Source organism: Carlito syrichta, unplaced genomic scaffold, assembly GCF_000164805.1.
Source record: "Carlito syrichta isolate Samal-C Ts95f unplaced genomic scaffold, Tarsius_syrichta-2.0.1 Scaffold125952, whole genome shotgun sequence".
Taxonomy (NCBI): Eukaryota; Metazoa; Chordata; class Mammalia; order Primates; family Tarsiidae; genus Carlito; species Carlito syrichta.
In genome coordinates this window covers 68,024-90,428 of record NW_007070048.1, presented here as the reverse complement: position 1 = coordinate 90,428, position 22,405 = coordinate 68,024, and the positions used below count along the sequence as shown (strand labels likewise).

At 38.8% G+C, this 22,405-nt stretch overlaps 1 protein-coding gene across 1 annotated transcript in view; it reads left to right on the top strand.

Moving 5' to 3' along the window:
* Positions 1–22,405, top strand: part of LOC103249979 (protein FAM13C-like) — a 96,819-nt gene that overhangs the window by 10,386 nt on the left and 64,028 nt on the right. The window contains exon 3 of the mRNA XM_008048570.1: positions 709–907. Coding sequence (XP_008046761.1) covers positions 709–907 — 199 coding nt within the window. The remainder of the gene's footprint in view (positions 1–708; positions 908–22,405) is intronic.

The window sequence follows — 22,405 nt, the reverse complement described above, 5'->3', positions numbered from 1 at the left end:
TGGACTAAGGTTAATGTTATTGATTATATAATGAGAAGGCTTCACTTGGTCACGTCCATAGTATTTGCTTGATTCTTAGCAAAATGAAAAATAAAATGCATCTAGATTTAAATGTGACAAATGGCTTCAAATAAGAGTGTTACTATGTTAGTATTCTTGAGAAAATTAAAACAGGCAGGGCTGGGGAAGCGTCATGCCTTGAGCCAACAACATAGACATGAGAGTCTGAAGACCTACCTGAGAGCCCTCTGGTTCTGCGTGAATTAGCCTTTCCATTAGGCAGGTTATTCAATCTCTGGGTCTTAGTGTCTTCATTTATAAAATTGGGATGATGATATCTAACATGAATATCTCACATTATTATTAGAAAAATAAGAGATACACAAAATCATCTTAAAGGGAAACATTAAAAAGGAATAATGATGGTACATACACAGTTAAAATTACAAAAAGTATATATTCACTAACAAAGGTCAGAAGGGAAGGTGGAGTGATAAAAAGAGTGAAATTCACATTTCTTCAGTTCTTGGTCCTGTAAAATTGTCTAAGTGCATGCCAACAATTTTGTTAGGTACCCTATAAATACAGCAGTGATAAATATGGCCAGCCTTCTTCCCCGCAGGTCCTTCCCCTCCCCCATCCTGTCTCCTCCTCCTCCTCCTCCTCCTCCTCCTCTCCTTCTCCTAAATTGGATCTTTCCTGTTTTAGAGATGAAAACAAAGAGAACTACCCCGACGCCGGGGCTCTGGTAGAGGAGCACACACCACTCTCCCGCCAGGCGCAGCAGCATGTAGAGCAGACCGTGCTGGTGGACGGCGTGTTGCGACCCAGCATGGGCAACTTCAAGTCCCGGAAGCCCAAGGCCACCTTCAAATCGGAGAGCGGGAGGAGCCACGGAGAAGGCCAGGTAGCAGCTCCTTCTCCTCAGACCTTTGCCAAGACGGGCGCTTCTCAGGCGAGGGCGGACAAGTTCTGGAAGACAATCTGAGCACTTTATGTTGCAGGCGGTGATTGGCTATGCTGGTTAAAAGTTCGGTGCTCTGATCTGGCTAATTTGCAGTCCTTTCATACTGATATTCTTAAATACCAGGCTTTGGTATAAAGGAACAGGGAAGGAGGAGGAAGGCCTCTCTGTGTTCATTCATCGAGGACGTTCTCTTGCCCCAGACTTGGGATCCTGCTCAGCAAAATCAAAAGTCCCAGTTTTCCCCGGAGCCCTTCTTTTTAGGTTGCAGTTTTGTAAAATTGCTTAAACATGCATGTTTGCATGTGTAGTATCTGGTTTTCTGAGGTCGGAAAGTAGTTACATGAATGGAAGCATCTTTCCAATAAATTCTGGTAATTAACTGACATTTTATTATTTAAAAATTTTTTTTATAGTTGTATGGGAATGTAGCAAAGGAATTGGTTTTTTTATCTTAAAAATCCCCCACGTAATTTATGATGCTTTTAAAAGAGATTAAATAAATATAATCTACTTTAATCTTACTAGGAGGTTAATATTCCCAACACTGAGATTATACTTGTAATGCACCTAAAATAGTTTTTGAGACATGGATGTTCCATAAATGTTAACTTTGTTGTTTTTTTGGTTACCATTTAGATGCTAACCTTAAAGATAATGTGGATGGCTGTAAGTGTAATAGGTTAATTATGTAATAACTTTTAAGTCCAGTCCTGCTTAGCAAATGGGTACCAGGAGATCTCCCTGTTAGAACAACTTTGGCTGGGCAGTTTGTTTGACCTTGCAATTTTATTATTTGCCTTGTGGTTTTTTTAAATCTCCCTTCTTCCTTGGCATTGTGACCTCTTATTTAGTCAAGTTAATTTTGCAGTGAAATGAAAGTGCCCTCTGCATTCATGAAGCTGTGTTGTTATTATCTTAAACTGAGTATAAACCCTCACTGCAGAGAGGTGAGTGTGAAATGTCATTTGACTTATGATAAGCTTGAGACCCTGACTGTTCCTAAATGTTTAACTCCAACACCTGCCTAACTAGGAGAGTCGTGCTGGGGAGGGCACAGTTTTCCAAAGGGCTGTCCCGAGAATCTGAATGATCCCAGGGAGGCTCTGACCTTGAATCTCCTTCCAGGGTCACTTGTGACATCCTGAACTTTAGTGTGACCAGCTGTGTCTCCTCTGAGTGCTTTCTTTTTTGTCATTCTGTAGTAACCTCACAGAAATTACACAGTTGTCTCTTGTAACAAGGTGCTAATGGGGTATGTAAGTCTCAACCTGTTGCTCATACACAGGAAGATTTCAGGAGAGAACTATGTTTATATAGTCTTTGTACATAATTCAGCACTGGAATCTCAGACTACTGGTGAAATTCCCGCTGGAATTTGAGTGACTTGTTCTATTCCATTCACTGAACTTCATTCTCAAATACCTTGCATTCCAGGTAAGATGTTGGTTGCATAATGGATTTTTCCCATTATATTCTTGTTAAAAGGAAGACAGATTATTATTGAATGCATATAAATAACCTTATGCCAAAAAAGTAAGGACATCTGTTTGTGAGTTTCTGAACTCTGGTGGTAGTAAGATGCATATCATTTTTAAATGTTTCATTTCAGTTTACACGAGCAGTCTCTACTAGATTGTTATGGGTTACAGATAGCTGAAGTAGAAAGAGACACCTTACAGACTCGCAAAATAGAACAATAAGACAACTATATACCAATCAAATAATTACAATAAAGTTTCCCTTATCAGTCCATTCAGTCTTATGTAATAATTCTTGTTCCTCTTGATCGTAGTTAGCAGTATCATGGAGCTGTCTGCTTCTCTTCTAGAGTTTTACAAATCCTGACTCAGCCTACTGGTATCATCAAATACCAGTATCCATGAGTCTGTCCTTTAAAGTGTCAGTTATTTAAAGTGTCTGGTCCTTTACCATGGATTCTTGAGATTCTTCTTTGCCCAAGACACAAATTCTGGCCTAAAGCTGAGTAAAGTCCCAGGCAAGCATTAGAAGAAAATTAAACCGTTTATAGATGACAGAAACTGAAATGGTGTGGTTAGTTTACTACTGATAATTTTAGAGTATGAAAGATCTGATGAGAGTTTATAATAAGAGTAGCAAGCAATGCGACACGCAAAAGAAGACATTATAATTATTTCCCCCAAATTAGACAGAATATCTTGAAAGATAATGAGTATGCCTATTTTCAAAGAAATTGGATAATATTTCTTCCGATTTTATTAAAGTGAATGAATATAATTTTTACAGAGGAACAAAACCCTTAAGATATAACATAATAATCCTAAAAGATTCAAATATGGACTGAGTCATAGACATCCATAGTTTTATTACACTCGATAGGTAAGTCTAATGTACATCCCTGATTGAAAACCAGTAGTCTAGAGGATGCTAGATTCAAACGAAAGAAGTAAAACTGTGAGCAAGTTAACATTTTAAATAGTAACTACACTTATCACTGATAACACGATAGTTTTGTTCTCTAATATCATCAAACAGAGCTCCACCAGGATTTGGACAAATACAGGAAAAGTTCATAGAAATGTTTTATAAGAGTTTTGATTACAGGGTAAATGTCACGTTAATAGGTTTACCATGCAATGTGGTAGAGAGAGTGGTTCTGTTTGTAACACTGGATTTATTTGGGGAGCTTAAGCTTATGTTGCAGCTACAAGGCCTGCCTGATGCTTGTTGCCGTCATCAAGACATTGAGTTCTAACTGATTTGCTTTGAGATCATCATTCTCCAAAAGCATCCTGGAAGAACCTGTGGGCACAACCTTCACGAATTTAAAAATAACCCTCTTTGAATCAGAAGAGCACCATTATAGCTATTTAGCTATTGCCGTTTCTGAGTTCTCTTTTCACCAAGTTTGTATGCAAGGCCTCAGAGTGGCTCTTCAGTCTGATCTTAAGCAGGTAAGGAAGGGAATATGGGACAGGGAGAAGGAGCTGGACTGTTACTGTTGAATGTTTAGCCTACTGTCTCACCTTTCTTATCTTTCTTCTGATCAGCCTCAAAGCCAGAATCAGAAGTTCTACTTCTGGAGGGTAAGATTCACATCTTACTTGAACCATACACCATCCAGAGCACAATCCTTTTTAGCATTGGTAGATGGAGTCTTTTCATCACCACTCCCTGCCATCTGCCATTATGCTATGCACTATCCTTCTGTCCTCCCCTCTGGTGACTATTTTAGCAGAAGACAAAAAGTAGGAGGCTATATAGAGAACTTTTCTGCAGTGAGCTGTGTACTGTGATCATACTGCTAATCCACTTCCTTGGGGAGACCAGCTGTTGGATCTGGTATACATCAGCATCAGGTTTCTTCCACTTGGCTCCAGTAGATGTGTTAAGAGGCTGGAAAGAGATCTAGGTCTGATTGTGAAATTTTCATTTTTATCTTTCCATAGACATGAAAATCCCTAAACACATTCAGGCAGAATAACCTAACTATGGAGTATTTACTATACTTCTGATTTTGGAGGCGATCATTCTTATTCTTACTGCACTAGACTCTAAATTAAAAAGAAAGAGGATGTTAATTCTGGGCCATTTTCCCTTTGAAAGGAACTAAGATTCTGTTTCCAATTATGGACTAATATTATGTGTGTTTTTCTTGATGTATTACTGAACCACTAAGCAACTTCAAACAGAAAAGCAAGAAAATCAGTATAGTTGATTGCCTTTAAGAGCACTGAAAAGCTAAAATGAACATCAAATAGAATTTCACTTGCCTTTCAGTGTGAGGAAGACTGCTAGATTCTGAATATGCCTTTGAGGGCTTGCTTTTTGCAGTGTGTCTCAAGCATGAATTCACTGTGATTCTAACAATTGGCCTTAGTTAGGTAATTGCTTTGACACATTAGCTTGTGCTATATTGTTTCTCATGCATGATTTGGCAGCTCCAGTATAGATGCTTTGCTTCAATTTCTGTTTAGTATGGTTGTGCTGGAATATCTGTTACTGGTCAGGAAGAAAAGTGGTCCTCTGGGTTTATTTTCTGAGTTCCCCTTCACTCTTCCAAGATAAAATGGTGAAGATTCAGAGGGACAGGCTTCTGAGAAATTTAGGGTCCTTGAAAGAGAAGCCAGATTTCAGTGTTTGGGATCACTGGTTTATTGTGGTCTATCAGATTCTGATTCTCCTCTTTGAATTAACAACTAGCCTGGCTTCAATGATTAAGCTGATGAAAAAGGATATTTTTAGGAAAGAAGTTGGGATGTCTGTAAAGTAACTTTTCCGTTTTTTTGGAAATAAACAAACATATTCAGCATAACTACTGACATGAAGGACTCTTAAAATGGAGTGATGTACTTTATCTTCCTTTTCATTAAATCTCAGAAATGTAAAAAATTAGTACTCAGAGCTTGCTTCAAAACAACATAAATGGTTGAAATTTTTAAGTTAATTTGAACTTAAAAATTTGAAATTATATTGGGGAATTTGAAAAAAATTGGTATTATAGAGCTCAGGGCCATACATCTAATTGTTATTCCACCCATGATGGAAGTTACAGAGTAATTTTCCTTAAAATGATGAACCAGAAGGTATTGTGGGTGCTGGCTGAGTTTAGCAATGGAGCATGAAGAGGACTGGTCTCTACTTATATGCTGCCTGGAATATTAAACAGAGATGCAGTTGGCTCTCGTAAAAGATGACTGTTAAATAGTTTATTTGCCTTTCCTATGTATCTTTGCATACATAAGTAAATTCCAATTTAAAGAATTTCTGGCTTTCCCTACATAGTTTCAAAGACAGTTTCTAACATTATATAGCCATATAAATTCAGTCCATAGTCAAGACCTACCCAAACATGGAAAAAAGAGGAACATTCATGATACATCTTTGTCCCTATTGGCACTTGCTTTCCCTCCACTGGGTTCCAACACTTCCTGCCTCTACCATGGTAAAGTTTCCTCTAATAAACCACAGAGATAAATAGCTGGGTAGCAGTATAATTATGTGGCAAATGCATGGTCTATCAGTGAAGTTGGGTATGGGTTTGAATTCCAGAAGCTGCTAACTTCTGTGTGACTTTTAGCATCTACTTACCAGGTCTTTGTCTCATTTTTGTGTGTCTAGAAAGTGAAGATGATAATTGTTTCTATCTTAAGAGGTTGTTGAAGATTACAGTGATGGTATAAACAAACATTCAGCTAGTTTTAGGAGGTTAAGATAGTTTATAAAATGTTTTCTACACTCATTTGGCCATTTAGCTGTGTATACACTAAGACTTCCTTAATTGCATATTTCCTGAATTGGGCTAGGCTGAGCTGTGCTGCAATAACAAATGTGATTTAAACCAACAAAACTCATTTCTCACAAGAGTTACATAGCTGCCACTGATCACCAGGAGGTGTCTGTTCACCATAGTCAGCTAAGGACTCAGGCTAATGAAACAGCTGAGTCTTGAATGTTGCTGTTTTCTGAGTCAGACAGAAAGCTGTCTTAAGGGTTCAGCACCACTGTTAGAAGCTCCAGGCCTGACATAACACATGACATTCCCATTCTCTACTAATTGGCAAGAGCTGGTCATGTGCTTCCCTGTAATCACAATCCCATAATGCAATGGACCAGGAAGTACAACTCTACAATAAGTCCTAAGGAGGAAAATGAAATATTGGCAAACAGAACTAATGACTTCCCCATCCCCTACTCAAAATAGCATATAATCCAAAGCAAGATGAAGTTAACAGGTTTTTTTTATTTTCTATTCCTTCATTCTACTGAAGTACTAGTGTTAGTAATGTTAAAGATAAAAGAAAAAGGAATATTAATTAGGTGAATTAAGTATTGCCAAAGGATACACATGCTGTTATATTATTGTTTTGAATAAGAACTAAAATTTTGTACAAGCATCCCTTTAGTTAAACACCTGCTTCATTATTTTGGGGAACAAAGAACTAAGTCTGTTATTGATTTTTTCCCTCCTGCCAAATGAAACTTCAAAGTTCATTAATTTTACTGTTTTATTTGGGAATCATTGCGGTCTTGCTCTTGCCAGAGACTTGAAGTGATTTTGGCTTATGCCAACTGAACCTGTGGTGCCATGATTTTGGGGGCATTTTAAAATTTGATCCAAAAATCCTTCCTATAGAAAGTGGATTTGACAATCTGAATATTGTCAAATGTGGAAGCTGCGTTTCTCCATACACATACATATGCAAATTCACATCCTCATGTACTTGGTGATATTTATCCAAGAGCAGGGTGTTCTTTAGGCAAAGAAAAACAGCTTATCAAGGACTTAGCCTGCTTTGGAGCTTGGAAGTAAAGCTGTTTGGAAAGTCTGGATAGCGGAAACATAATGAACTGACATTTCGGGTAACTAAGAATCATCAATCCAAACTTTATTAAACATAGTTAAATATCATTCTGGGACTGAGACATAACATACCAACCTCAAGTCTGCAATTTTGGGCCTCACATTTTCCAGACATGCAGTTGCCAGATAAAATATGGGATGCACAGTTAAATTTGAGTTTCAGATAAACAACGAAGAATATTTTTAGATTAAGAATGTCCCAAATATCGCATGGGATATACTTACTTAAATTACCTACTAAACATAAATTCATTGCTAATCTGAAATTCATATTTTACAGGGAATCCTATAATTTTATTTGGTAACTATGGTGACCCTATCAAGAATGAATGGCATGAACATTTAACCAAACTCATCTTCTCCTCCCGAGGTAGTAGTAACCAGTTGCACCGGTGTAGCCTGAGAACTGCCTGGATTTTGTTGTTGTTGTTGTTGTTTTATAAATTGAACCTTCAAGGGTAGTTAGGAAAGGAAGTTAGCAGCCTAAGTCTAGGAGGCTTGTTGCAGTATTTATTTTATCTTTAGTGTTCACACAGCATGAAACATCCTGGCAAAAGCTGCCTATTCTCTTGGGGTGATAAAGTCTTGAAAATTGGATAGAAGCACTCAAAAAGTTTGAAAATCTGCCCTCAAAACCTGTAGACCATCTATCCCATAGGATCCTGCTTGCCATGAGCAATGACTGTCACTGAGTCAGTAGGAAGGCTGACTTTCATGAGCCAGTTTCTGTGTTAAAATGATCAAAAGTGACATAGCTTCTGGCACAAACAGACAGAACAATAGTGCCATGTTTTTAGCATTAATCCTGTTGTAGGTAAGTGGCCAGCCAGAGCACTGTGGCTTTGAAAACTGCTGCTCTAGATTGAGGCAAGTGTCACAGGTGAAGATAGCAACTATTTTAAGCATTATTTTATTATGTAGATGCCTCCAGGCACAGGTAACGGATGGGCTTTGAATTGTGAGAGATCTTTGCCTTCCCACCCAACAAAGCACAGTTTGGTTTTGTTATGAATCGTTTATTAATCTGACCTGTCTGTACTTTACTGCTTAATAAGTTGTAGCCACAATTAGGGGATTTCTTCCAAGAAAAAAGATGTTCAGTGCTGGCTTTTTTGTTCTCGAACATGCTGAGCTACAGTATTATGATTGCTTAGCTTGGTAATGTTCCCGTGTGCCAAGGAAATTTCCAATAGGAGAGGTCATTCCAATGTTAGATTTTTAGGCTTTTTAGCTGCAGCTAACATTAAATAACCAAAGGGAGACTGTCAAGGTTTAAAGCTAAGTCAATTTGCTAGCATGGTAGGGGTAGTGTTTCGCTTTTAGTGTGTTTTAATCCAGAAAACACTGACTATCCTAAAGGTATGACCTCCCAGATTTAAAAATCACCAGGAGAAAATCATTGAATATTGGGCTTGTGCAGCTGCAGGAGGCCATTGCACCCTCCCATCTCTTCCCTCTGTCAGGTTTTCCCTCCCCGTGGCTTACTGTCTTCTCAGCTGTATTGAAACTGACATTTGATGTAGAAACACAGAGCCCAGTCCTCTGAAGACCCAGATATTGCTCTCTCTGAAAGACAAGAGAATTGAACAAAAGGCTGAATTCATTTAATTCTAAATATATTTTAAAAAGTCAAGTAATAATAGTTTAAACCTCCTTCTGTTTTAATTTGTTTCTTTTTTCACTAGTTGCCTATAAAGACTTTGGCAGCTGTGACATTTTCTTACCCGATGTGAAGCATCAAGATGGAAACAGAGAAAGAAAGGAAAAAAAAACAAAACAAAACTCTATTAAATCTATTAAATCTCTGTCTCACTTTCACCTTATGCTGAAAAACAGGATGGGGACTCAACAATTGGTACTTGATGCAATGAAGAATCTGGAGGTATAAAGGTCTGGATGTTGGAGTCATCCCTGGGCCATGTATGGGCAGGAATCCAGTGACCTCTGCTCCAGTCAGTGAAGCCTTGTTGGCCCCAGGGTTTGGTGGCGAGTGAGGGGTCCATGCTGACAGTCCACCAAGAGGTGATCAGCTCTATGCAGAAATAGGGTGGACTCAAGGTAGGGATCAGGATGAAGGGGCAGCAGAGAGCCGGCACTGGAGGAGACAGGCTTCTATTTTAAAAAAAGGTTTCTTTTATTTTGAAGATGTGGGGTACAATTCAGGGTTAGGTATACAAATATTCATCATGAGGGTTCCCCTGTAATGAGGTGTGCTCCCAGCCCTCAACAGTTTCCCACTACTGCCAGTCCCTTTCTTACAGTATTATGATAATTGTTCAAGGTTCGCTTATGAGTGAGAACATGTGGTACTCAGTTCTTCGTTTCTGTGAAAGATCACTCAGTATTATAGACTCTTAAGTCCATCCAAGTTGCTATGAAGTTCATAATTTCATCCTTCTTTATGTCTGTGTAATATTCCATTGTGTATATGTACCACATATTTTTATCCAGTCCTCTTTTGATGGGCAGCACGGTTGGTTCCATATTTTTGCTAGTGAATAATGCTGTAGTAAACATGTGTGTAGAGGTATCTTTTTCAAAGAGTGATTTGAGTTCCTCCGGGTATATTCCCAGTAGGGGAACTGCAGGGTCGTATGGAAGGTCGATTTTTAGATCTTCTAGGAATCACCAAACTGTTTCCCACAGAGGTTATACTAGTTTACACTCCCACCAATAGGTAGAAGTGTTCCCTTTTCCCCGCTTCCTCTACAGCATCAGTTGTTTTTTGAGTTATTGATGATGACCATCCTGACCGGAGTTAGGTGATATCTCAGTGTGGTTTTAATTTGCATTTCTTTGATAACTAGTGAGGCTGAACATTTTTTCATGTATCTGTCGGCTGTTCATATGGGAGACAGGCTTCTAATCTCTGAGCAGTGGAGATAAAACTCTGATTCAAAAAATAATGGAAGTCTTTGCAGACTCCATTTTTATTTGAGTTGGAGTCTCACTCTGTCGCCCAGACTGGAGTGCAGTGGCTGCTCCCGGCCACCGCAGCCTCGGCCTGCTGGGCTCCGGCGATCCTTCCGCCTCAGCCTCCATTTTTAAAAATAAGTTTTTTCTTAGAAAACACTGAGGCTGCAACCATTCTTGAGCATTATTTAATTTTCCTGTCATTGGACTTTTCATTATTTGGTTAAATTTTCAGAAATGACACACCTAGGATTTATGACAGTGTCATTGCAATGCTGTACCTCTGAACACATTTTGTTGTTGACTAAGGTACTTTTGAAGTTGGTTTATTTATGTTGGCTTCCTCTTTCTTGCTTGTGAGCTAATTGCTAAATGTTGTCTCAGAGTTTTTTAATGTTGTATTCTTTAGAAGGAGGTTTTTCCGTTTCAAACAAGACTAAAGAGAGTCTTCAAGCACACATGCACAAGTAATCCTTTGTCTTCTTATTTTGAAATGGCTGATGTTAATCAGTCATGCTTTTTAGCTTTAGCTATGTTGAAACCTATATTCTAATTTGAAAATGGCTCGTCCTGCACACACTGAACTGGGCTTTTCTTTCACTTCTCAATCTGTCAGTTTCACTAATAATCCCTTTCTGGGCAAAATCAGCAGTCAATTTTTCTCGATCTGCTAAATCAGGTTCAGTACCATGGTGCTTTATAAGTGATTCTGGATTAAATGTGCTTAAGGGGACCTCCGTTTTCTTTCTTGTAAGCTGAGAAGCGTAGTGGGTTGAATGATGTCCCTCCAAACTTCACGTCCACTCAGAGCCTCAGAATGAGATTTTATTTATAATAGGGTTTTTGTAGTTATAAGTAATGTAAGAATTCAGATGAGATCATCCTGTATATTTAGGGTGTACCCTAAAGCCAATTCCTGGTGTCCTTAAATATGAAGAGGAGTAGACACGGAGAAACATATAAGGAATAAGGCCATGTGAAGATGGAAACAGAGGTTGGAGTGATGCTTCCATGAGCCAAGGAGTACCAGGAGCCACATAGAGCTGGAAAGGCAAAAAAAGATTTGCCCCTAGAACCTTTGGAGAGAGTATGGCCCTACCAACACCTTTATTTTGGACTTCTGGCACGGAAGTCTCCACAACTGTGAGGGAATAAGTATCTGTTGTTTTTAACCCCAAAAGTTATAGTAATTTGTTATAGCAGCCCTAGGAGAATAATTGCAATTATTTTAAATAAAAAATAATTATAGGAATTATAAAAAATAATTTCTGAAGTTAGACTGTGGGCTGGCTCCCTCCTGCTCCAGGGGAACGGGCACCAGCCAAAGGATTCTTGTCTAGGACAATGTGGATCACTGAGTAGACTGGTGGGACAGAGACATGTAGGTAGAAAGAGCTAGGGTTGGGATCCAGTTACTACAAGATGGTACCTTGGGGAAGTTGAGGCAGATTGATGACTAGTCATTTAGGTTTTTGAAGATAGAGAATTTGCTACAAAGGAGTTGGCAACCAGGTAGAACATATGATTTTATGGCCTGATTTTATTAAAATCATAGACATGGTTAGCATTTGTACAGGATGTTGGTTTTATTATCAACTTTGGTGTGGTTACATGGCAAGATGGACCCTCCTTCATTCCTGTAGCAGCATATATTTTAGGGTATCTCTGCATGAGATAGCATGAACCACTGTTTTTGTGGGTACAAAGACAGATGAGCTCTGGTGCTTGGGGCGGGCATTTATCTGTCACAGGAAGACAGTGATAAGAACAGTCAGTGGAGTCCTCTTTGTGTTCTGGTGAAAGCACAGCCTCTGTTGTCATTCTGTTTGTACTTGGGTCCCAGTGGGATGACTAAGGTTAACATCTGGAAAAGGAGGGATAGCAGTGGTCATGTCTAAAGTTATTTGAAGAAGTAAATGAGAAAATCCTTTTAAAGTACTTGTTGTAATACTTGGGACATAGTAAGAGCTCTGTAAATGTTAGAACATTAGCTAACATTGTGGTTACTATATCCTAATATAGTTAAAGCCATGAAAATGAAAAGTTCCTATCATCTTAGGAGAAGACTGGTTGTCCTATGGCAATGGAATCCATTTTATACTTTAAATTGATCAGTGACAACTTGATTCGGCAGTCATTCATGCTTCTGTAAGTTAGCAGTCAGTGCACCTGCCAACACACACAGTTGTAAAGGCAGCCAATCAGCAACAGCTTAACTCTAGTGCACATGGTTCTGCAAGTCTGCCAGTCAGCAACATGCTCACTTCAGCTTTGTTTCTGTAGCTAAAGGTCAACTAATGCCTGAATATTGCAGCTGCTGGAAGTCTGCCGGTCCTGAACTTGAAGGGTCTCTAAACCCTATAGAATATTAGCACTTTCTGCTTTGCTCAGAGTGCAGCTCTCTTTTGCTTCAGGAAGAAATGACTCAGCTTTTTGTTCAGATATTGAGTGGGGACCCCTTCCTTCAATGATAGAGATGTGTCTATAGTGCTAAAAAAGATCACAAAAATTGGGGTGTAGGGGAAAGTAACCACACATAAGAGGCGATTTTTGGCCCAAAGTTGTGAAACGGGAGTTACCTAAGTAGAGAAAATTGCAGGAGGAGAGAGGTTTTCTAAGCCGAGGGAACACACTGTGAGTGAAGACATGAGTGATGGTGGCAATTCAAGAACTGCCACCTAATCTGTCATCCATTGACAGTGGGATGTGGAAATGAATGGGGCAATGGAAGCTAAATAGGACATTTGTAGGGACTGGATTGCAAGAGCCTTGGATTCCATTCTACTAGGTTTTCTTTTTCTGGTGCTTCTCAAACCTTTTTCTGTTTCTGAGTTCTTACAGCTGAGGAGACTGAACTTTTTACCATAAGAGGGAGTTTCTCTGAACTCTCGCTATAGGGGTTATTTGTCGTTCTATTTTGGCTGCCAAGCATCTGAACTCTGTTCTTGTCCTTGGAGAAGTTCCCACAGGAGGGTAAGAAGCAGATTTTTTTCTCACTATTGAAGCTGAAAAGGCCGGTGTTTTCTTTTCTAGCTTCCCTTTCAGCTAGGACATGGGCACAGCCTGGGTGCTGTCAGTCAAAAGCACCTACCCCAATCTTGGCTTGAGAGCCTGTGGCCTGAAGAAGTCAGCTCTGAGGGTGGAAGTGGATGCAGCAAGGGTGGTCTTGGTAGTGGTGCCAATTGTGAGAACATGGTGTTAGCATCACATGTTGCAGAATTAATCTCTTTACATCAATCCTAATATTCACACATTTCCAATAATTTAATATCACTGAAATCAGGATGCTCTTTATAATTAATATTTTATACAGTGTGATGAGCAGCATTATTTACCTTTTTTTTTTTTGTTAGAGTCTCACTCCATCCCTCAGGCTGGAGTGCTGTGGCACGCTCACAGCCACCCTAGCGTTGACCTGCTGTGCTCAGGTGATCCTTCTACCTCAACCTTCCAAGTAGCCAGAACTGCAGGCATGCACTACCACGCCCAGGCTGTTCTCGAACCCGTGGGTTCAGGCAATCCCCTCACCTCTGCCTCCCAAAGTGCTGGGATTATGGGCTTAAGCCACCGAGCCCAGCTATTTACTTTTTTTTTTTTTTTTAAGAATAAAATAATATAATGGTCTTAGGGACAGTGACATTGGGGATGTAGGGTACTTAGGGTGGCGGAAGTGTCCACGTTGGATTAGTTCTGAGCATAATTTTGCTGAACTTCTGATCTAATAGTCTCCTGCCTGGTTCTCCAGCCTTTTGGGTTATTCTGTAAGCTTCTAAAAAGATTCATTCTTTGCTTAAGTTATTTAGAGTTTGTTTCTATTGTTTACAGAACCCTGACTGGTACATGCATGTCATCTTAACAAGTCTTGAACATGTTGCAGTTTATTAATATATTTGTTTTGTTGAAAATAAAGGTTTTTTTTCTCACCAAATATTCACTTAAATTTGATATTCCAGGACACTATGCTTTGCTAAGAACGCATTATTCAAAAACTGTGTATTGAGAACCTCTATGTGATATTCTAGAGAATGAGTCCAATGAGAGAGTGGTATTCTTGGAGTTTTCATTCCATTGTATGTCCTGTGGGCTTGCATCCCCCCTGATAGGGTACTTAATGCCTGCCATTCCTTTCCCTTGTGGACTTGACCCTAGGTAAATAAGTATAGTGCAGGCTTATTCTCACAAGAAAATTATTCTAATATATTTAAAGAGATTAGACATTTTGAAAATAGTGGTACCTTGTGAATGTCTAATGCCTAAGATTTACTTGCATTTTTGGGATAATTCAAAGATGCTAAGTCTTTAATGTTAGGTAAACAGTAATTTCTGGGTAATACCCTCAGCTGCTAGACACTTTAATTTAGGAAAGTGATGTTTCTGGATTTTCAGACTTTCCTCTCATGGACTTTCTTCATTTACTGTCAACATTGTTCACTTCGTGGAATCCTGTCTCCCTTCAGGGTTTCCTGTATCTTGAAGTTCTGAGGAAATTAGTTTGAAGGGGTGGGGGGTGGGGGTTGTGACCTTTGAATTAGAGACATGGGATACCTATTGGCCAAGCTCTAAATGCTTCTGAGTTCATATATTCTCAGTACTAAGCTTTTTCTTTATTCCAGATAATTACTGAGTTTCCAAATTAAAGACTTCCTCAGAGTGAGTTGTGCTGTAATTAAAATTTGGGTCTAATAGGTCTTTCTTAGGCCCACTTAAAAACTGAAATGCATCACCTGATCTTATTGTGTAGAAGGAAGCATGCTTTCTAAAGGGAGACCCCATTTGGAGCAATATTTTCTACTTGTGGCTTAAGAGTCTGATAAAAGACCTAGAGATAAACTATTCTAATGACTGTTAAATTGGGAAATTAGGCATAGATGCTGTTTGTGCAGCCTTTGATAAGATGAAAGTTGGTCTCTGTAGGGTTGATACTGCTTTATGCTAATATTGTAGGTGGAGATCTTTTAAGAGGGAGTTAATATTTTGCACCTTTGTGAAATTCCCTTTCCAAAATCTAAAACCTTGGATATTATTGAAGGTATTACCCAGGTATTACTGTTTACCTAACATTAAAGACTTGGCATTTTCAAATTACCCTTAAAATGCAAGTAAATATTAGGCATTCATGAAGTACTACTATTTTCAAAATGTCTAATCTCTTTAAATATCTTAGAATAATTTTCTTGTCAGAATTTGCTTTCTTTTTAAGGCTAATTTATTTTTAGTTTGAGATATTACAGTTCATAATATTCCATTTCCACCTTAGTTTATTTTCATCTTAGTTATCTTTTTTTTTTTTGAATCGGAGTCTCACTCTGTCACCCAGTGGCATGCTCACAGTCACCACAGCCTCAACCTACTGGGCTCAAGTCATCCTTCTGCTTCAGTCTTCCAAGTAACTGAAACTACAGGCGTGTGCCACCACGCCCAGCTAATTTTTTTATTTATTGTAGAGATGAGGTCTCGCCATGTTGCCCAGGCTGGTCTCGAACCTGTGGGCTTAGGCAATCCTCTCGCCTCCGCCTCCCAAAGTGCTGAGATTACAGGTATGAGCCACTGTTCCCAATATCAAATGTTTCTTAAATAAGTTTGAAATTGAAATCTATGTAGGCATTTCTGGCTTCTGAGATAGTATTATTTCCCTTCTTTGTTCTCCTGTTTTCTCTTACCTCTCTCAAAAGGAAAAAAAAACCAACAAAACAAAATAAAAAGCAGAATCATGTGTTGAAAAGATGGGAGAGATCTGATATGTGGGAATGACATGATTCTCTTTTGTTAACTGTTCCTCATGTTGTGGGCTAGTTAGAATTGCCTTAAAATCCTCAATGACTGGTTCAACAAAATGAAAGGCAGAGATGTCTCTTGTTGATACAGGACCATGAGGGGAGCCAGTGTTGAAAACTGTGAAATGCCCTTGTCTAATGCTGGGTTTTGTTTGGCACTTGGATGAAGTTCATTGTTAAGTAAGAAAACCTAGAGCTGTCAGATTTAAATTTGTTCAGAAATTTTAAGACAATGTCTAGGTTGAATTTATCTATGAAAAAATTTTAGGCATAATAATAATGTAGACAGGAGAGGCACTTAAAACTCTGATACTGTCTGAGTATTTAAACACTCTCATTTAAGAAAAATACTTGATAAGCTATGCTGATGATGGGAAAGCAGTTTGAAAAGTTTACATACTACAAATGCAAGCTGCTGTTAGCATTTGGCAGCTTCTTATTTATTCAGTAAAACAGCTGTTCGAGGTCCTTCCTTAGGGCCAAACTTTCTTAGCCTATTCTAGTTATAGAAATAAACATGCAAGCAATGAGAAACTGACATTTCCATTAATATGTATATATATCCTACTTTCCATAAAAAATTCAACTGGCATTTCCCTTACATTTGTTCCAAAGTTTGGAAGTTTTATGCTGTGGAATTGTGTGTGTTTTTATGTTTCCCAAATGTACAAACTGCCTACTTCTCAGTAGACCTGTTAAGAATGACTGAATGAAGCAACAAATATTTTGTAATGTGCAGAAGTACTTTGAGGGAGTGAAAAAATGCAGGACAGACATCCTTCTTGGGGTGCTGACATTTTACTTGGGAGACATACAACAAGCACATGGATTTGGCATGCACTAGAAAAGAAAGGTGTACGGGTTAAACACCACAAAGAATGAGAGAAGGGTCCAGAAGGAGAGGATTAGGACTGCTGAGGTAGCCTCAGGCCCTCAGGGGGGATGGAATTTGAGGTAGACCATCCAGGACAGAAGTGTCAGTCAGACTTTGTAAGGTCTCCAGTACATACTTATATTGAAATATAAGTGTAATGGAAGTAAGGTAGACATCCCTGGAATGATGAGACTGCACTGAGAGAGCAAAGATTGTGAATCGAGGGGTGGTCAGGGTGAAGAGGGCTCTCTTCAGAAGATATTTGCATCTGGGCATGCTTATTAATTTGATCATCCATTAATATTACAGAAGGTAGAAAATTTTAGAAGTTAGACCAAATTGCACTAACTTGGCAAAAGCCTAGGACTCTTTCTTATTTTTGATTGTCATCGTTGCTTCCTGAGCGATGATCTGTTTTGCTTGCTACTGTGGTCCCACAACTGTAACTGTCCCTGCACTGTAGAAAGTATTCAGTAAACATTTTAGTACGTAGCCACCAGAGAACCCCAGAGCTCATTAATAACCAGAGTTGGAAGCCCCACTTTACCCACCTACTCATTGAGTATGGAGCTTTCTCTGAATTTGAAGGTCCCCGATTCTCCTTGTACTTGACATTATGGCAGAAGCTTTGGTAGCTGGGGTAATTTTTGTGATGATAATTTTGGATTTTTCTCATGACTGCTTTGGGAATAGAAGAATAATTTGATTCTTGCTAAACTAAATAAAACAAACGAAGGAGCTTGTGAAATGAAGCATTGAGGGATACTTGAAAACAAAGAATAACAGACATAGTTTAATAATTTCAGAAAATAACATGGTAGAGATTCCATATCAACAGGCTGTTTACTTTCTTAGCTGAAAAAGGAATAAAAGGTGGTTTTTCCTAGGAAGGTAATGCTCTATTTTAAGTAAGAGGTATTTAAGGGAGCTTAAACCTCAACTCAGAGGGAGATGATTTAAAATACACATATGTACTTAATTTATGCTAAATTGCTGAAAATAAAGCCTGGCATGGTGGCATGTGCCTGTAGTTCTAGCTACATGGGAGGTTGAGGCAGGAGGATTTCTTCATCCCAGACATTTGGGTACAGCTTGGGAAACATAGCAAGACCCAGTCTCTTTAAAAAATAACATATGCCGGGCTCGGTGGCTCAGCCTGTAATCCCGCACCTTTGGGAGGCTGAGGTGAGTGGATTGCCTGAGCCCGCGGGTTCGAGATCTGCCTGGGCAGCGAGACCTCATCTCTACAATAAATCAAAAAATTATCCGGACATGGTAGCGCACGCCTGTAGTTCCAGCTACTTGGAAGGCTGAGGCGGAAGGATCGCCAGAGCCCAGCAGGTCGAGGCTGCGGTGGCCGGGAGCGGCCACTGCACTCCAGTCTGGGCGACAGAGTGAGACTCCAACTCAAAAAAAAAAAAAAAAAAAATAGCATAAATGAACATTTCTTATTTTAAAATTTATAGTAATACTTTAAAGTTGAAATAATTCACTAGCTTCTGTAATAGGCCTGAGAGACCATATGGCTGAGACTTGACTAAGGGGCTGTTGTGTCTTTCTATGATACCTCTGCTCTGTGAATAGGACCAAGTTCTGATAGAAAGGCGTAAGCTTATGTTGCTATATTTATAGATGCTAACTCACTGCTCCAGTTGTCCTATTTAGTCATAATTTTTGATTCTTTGCTTTTGCTTTTTAAAGTATATGTCTTTATTAAACTTTAACATACATAGACTGTAAGGAACAGTGGCATCTATTTTAAAGTACATCATGTATAACATCTTAAGACAGAAGTCATACAGTTGAGTGTACTTTTACTAATATTTAATGTTTCTTTTATTGCTTTACCTTAATTTTCCTTATGGAGTTAAAATTCTTTAGCATTCTGTTGAGATGTGAATCAACCAGGGTCAGGAAATTAGCTTCCTTCTTGAAGCTTCCATGACAACCCACTCTCTGTTGTTTTCTTCCTGTCTCTTCCTTGATCTTTTCTGCAGTAGCCTTTCCATCTGTCTGCCTCTTAATTTTTTTTAAACAGTAAATATTCTTATTTTATAAATAAAAGCAACATATACTCATTAAGCAATATAAGCAATTGAATAACTTATAGGTTCACATATCACGCATTAAAAAATAAGTGCACACGAATACACACAGATTTGATCTACCTTTCCAGTACTCCTCATGGGATCTTACTATATAGACATTATTTTTCAGCTTGATTTTTAATTTGAAGAAATATCATAAGTGCTATAAATATTGGCATTCCTGGGGGCTCTCTCTCAGGTTTTCTCTTCCCTCTCAGCCTGTCCTGAATGGTGTTATCCCACTTGTAGTTTTAGTCTCTCTCATGCTCATTCCCAACATGTATTTCCAGCCCTGATCTGTCTCTAAGATTCTAGCACATCTATTTATCATTTCCCACTGAGATGCTCCATGGGCACCTCGAACTGAACTCTCCCTGAGCAGTGTTTCTTGTCTTGTGTCTCTCTCAGGGAGCAACAGAAGCATTCATCCCATACTCCCAGCTAGAGATTTGGCATCACTTTCTAGCCTTCCTATTGTTCATTTAACCACATCCTGTCAGTCACCAGGCCTGTCATTTCTATCTTTATCCTATTTTTGAAACTCATCATTTTTCTCCGTACTACCTACCACCTCTGTAATCCAAATGACAGTCACCTTCTGTTTGGAATACTCTAATTGTCTAACTATCCTTTCTTCTCTGACCCCCTCTCTTCACCTTTTAATCCATTTGCTCCACACGCCCAAGATGATCTTCTTCCAATGTGATTCTAAAGATGTCTTACTTAGAATATTCAGTGTTTTGCTGTTGCCCATAGAAGAAAGTCCAAACTCTTCAAGACTAGTTGACCATCATACTTAAAGGGCTCACGTGATCCATACTTATAGGGCCCACACATGCCTTGCTTGCCTCCTTGATCGCCATTGCCACCTTTGACTTGACTCCAAACATAGTCACCCACTCTGAATTCCTGTGCTCTCACACATTTGCCATGGCACATTCTGTCTGCCTGTCACTCTGTTGCTTCTCGTTGAAGCTGCTCCATTTGTTAGGCCATTTCAGGGATACTTTTCCCCAGAATGGGCTTTGGGTGATTCCTATATGTTTTCAAAGTGCATCATGCTTAATCATTATTCTGTTGTAGAAATGATCATACTGTACTGTAATTGCCTGTTTACAGTTTATGCCACTACCCTCCACTGCCAGCACCACCATTGCCACTGCTCCTAGACTGAGCTCCCTGAAGGAAGGAACTGAACTAGCCCCTGGTAGAAGCCAAACATTTGAATGATGAATAAATGTTGTGAGAAACAGGAAGCCCATAAAGCTGCAGTAATGACCAGTTCCTGAATCTTAGGAGTTACAGTGGGCAAGTCTAGGAAGCCTCATTAGCTTTGAGGGATCAGACTGGTTCAAAGGTCAATGTAAGCAAATTTAGGCCTTGGACATGGTAGTTAGAGATACTAATGCTGTTAGAGGGTGAAGAGATGTGATCACGATCAGAAGCTATTTGCCTTTCACTTTCCTTCAAGCTTTGTCCTGTAGACTAAGCAATGTGTTGTAATTGGAAAGTTGGAGGCTTGTATGAGGCCTAACTCCTCAGTGGGGTAGGAGCAAGAATATGAGAATTTCTGGGGAGAGGCGACTAGATTTGGGGTAGTCCATTGCCAAAACACCCAGGGCTGTTCATCTTACTTCTCACATATGGTACATCCTGCCCTCATTCTCAAACTAATTAAAGACAAGAATTCAGTTTTTTCATGAATCTTTCTCACTTCAGAGTCCCTGTGTCCTTACCCACGTGCTGCAGAGGAGAAAAAACAAATACTACAGAAAAGCCAAATGCCTTGTGACTCTCTTTTATATGCTTTTGTATACTCTGTTGATTTTACACTTGAATACCACCCACTCCAGCTGTTACATTTGTTAACTGTGACTGTGTTCACACTGATTTGTATGGGATACTCTATTATAAACTTGAGTGGTTGAATCATACAGAGGAAATAACTCTGAATTTGGGTTTAGAAGATTAAGGTTAGGAGCCGGGTGTTTTAGCTCTATCATGTGACCCACTCTGGTCCCATTTTCTGCAATTTTGAATTAAGCATTGAATACAAAGTATTAAGTCACCTTTACTGAAAACAACTTGAAATAATACAGTCTCCCTCCCACCAAATAATCAAGAGCTGCATACTTTAAAAGATATTTAGGCCTATTGGATTATAAACTGAAATTTTTTATTGAAATATTTCCACTTATCTGGTGACCAGGAATAACCAGTATCTCCTGTCATAGGAATAGTCTTAAAATACATTAATGTTATTCAGACTTTGCAAGGTCTTCAGGAAGACATCTCTTGCATAAAAGGCAATCTTTCTGGCCTAGAAAAGTCACCTGTCTTTTTCTTCACTTCGTTTTTCTCACTGGGAAAAACTGTGGGTTGAAAGCCCATCTCCTAGTTACATGAGAAAATGTAGATAAAATGTGCCTAGTTTAGTACCTGGAACTGAGCAGGCCCTTAGTGAATGCTGTTAGATTTGGAAAGTGGATATAATGGACAACATAATTGAATGTCCATTTTCTTTTTTTAAAAAATATTTTATTTTAAAGATGTGAGGTGTGATTCAGTGCTAGGTATACAAATGTTCATTAAGAAGGTACCCTTGTTGATGAGATGTGCCACTCCCCAGCAGATTCCCACTACTGCCAATCTTGCCCCCACCCCTGGCAATTTTCCACTACTGCCAATCCTTTTCTTATAGTTTGCCATTTTGTTCAAGGTCCACTTATGAACATGTGATACTCGGTTCTTTGTGTGATAGAAAATGTCTATGTTCTACTAGAAATGCTTACAACAAAAGAGTAAACTGGGCAATATCTTTGTATTACAGATTAAAAAATAGGATCAGAGGAGAACCTACTTCATGGATATGTGTGGATTTTAAACCTATGCCTGCCTTCCTCTATAATTTATTACATTTCTTTGTTGAAATGAGTAAGATAGCCAGAAATGCTTTTTAAAAATAGGTCTGAAGTCCCCTATTTCTTAAAGGACCATAAAATTTAAATAATAGATGCACATGTGTGAAAGGAAATTTAAATCAGCTCTACCAAGGGCTCCCTTTACCTCACTTACGACATGAATGCAATAATCCAAAAGTTCCTTTAATAAGGAAGTAGTCTTTAAAATTCCCCAATTATTCAAAAGGATTTTAAGCCCCATTCACAGATATGTGTAGTATTAAGGAAAGAGGGACTCTAGGGTAATATAGGATAGGGTAAATTTACAACACTTTTCCTTGTTCATACAAAAAAATGAATATATTTGCCTTTCCAAACTATAGAGATATCAGATGTTTTAATCATATCCTGATTAGAGCTCTTGAGAAGCCACATGTTCTCATAAATGTGAGGCACTATTATTAGCAATAGAGTGATTACCTTTAAAAAATTTAATTTAAAATTTAAGATAGCAGTTGAAGAAAACGAAGTTTTATCAGTTTTGAAA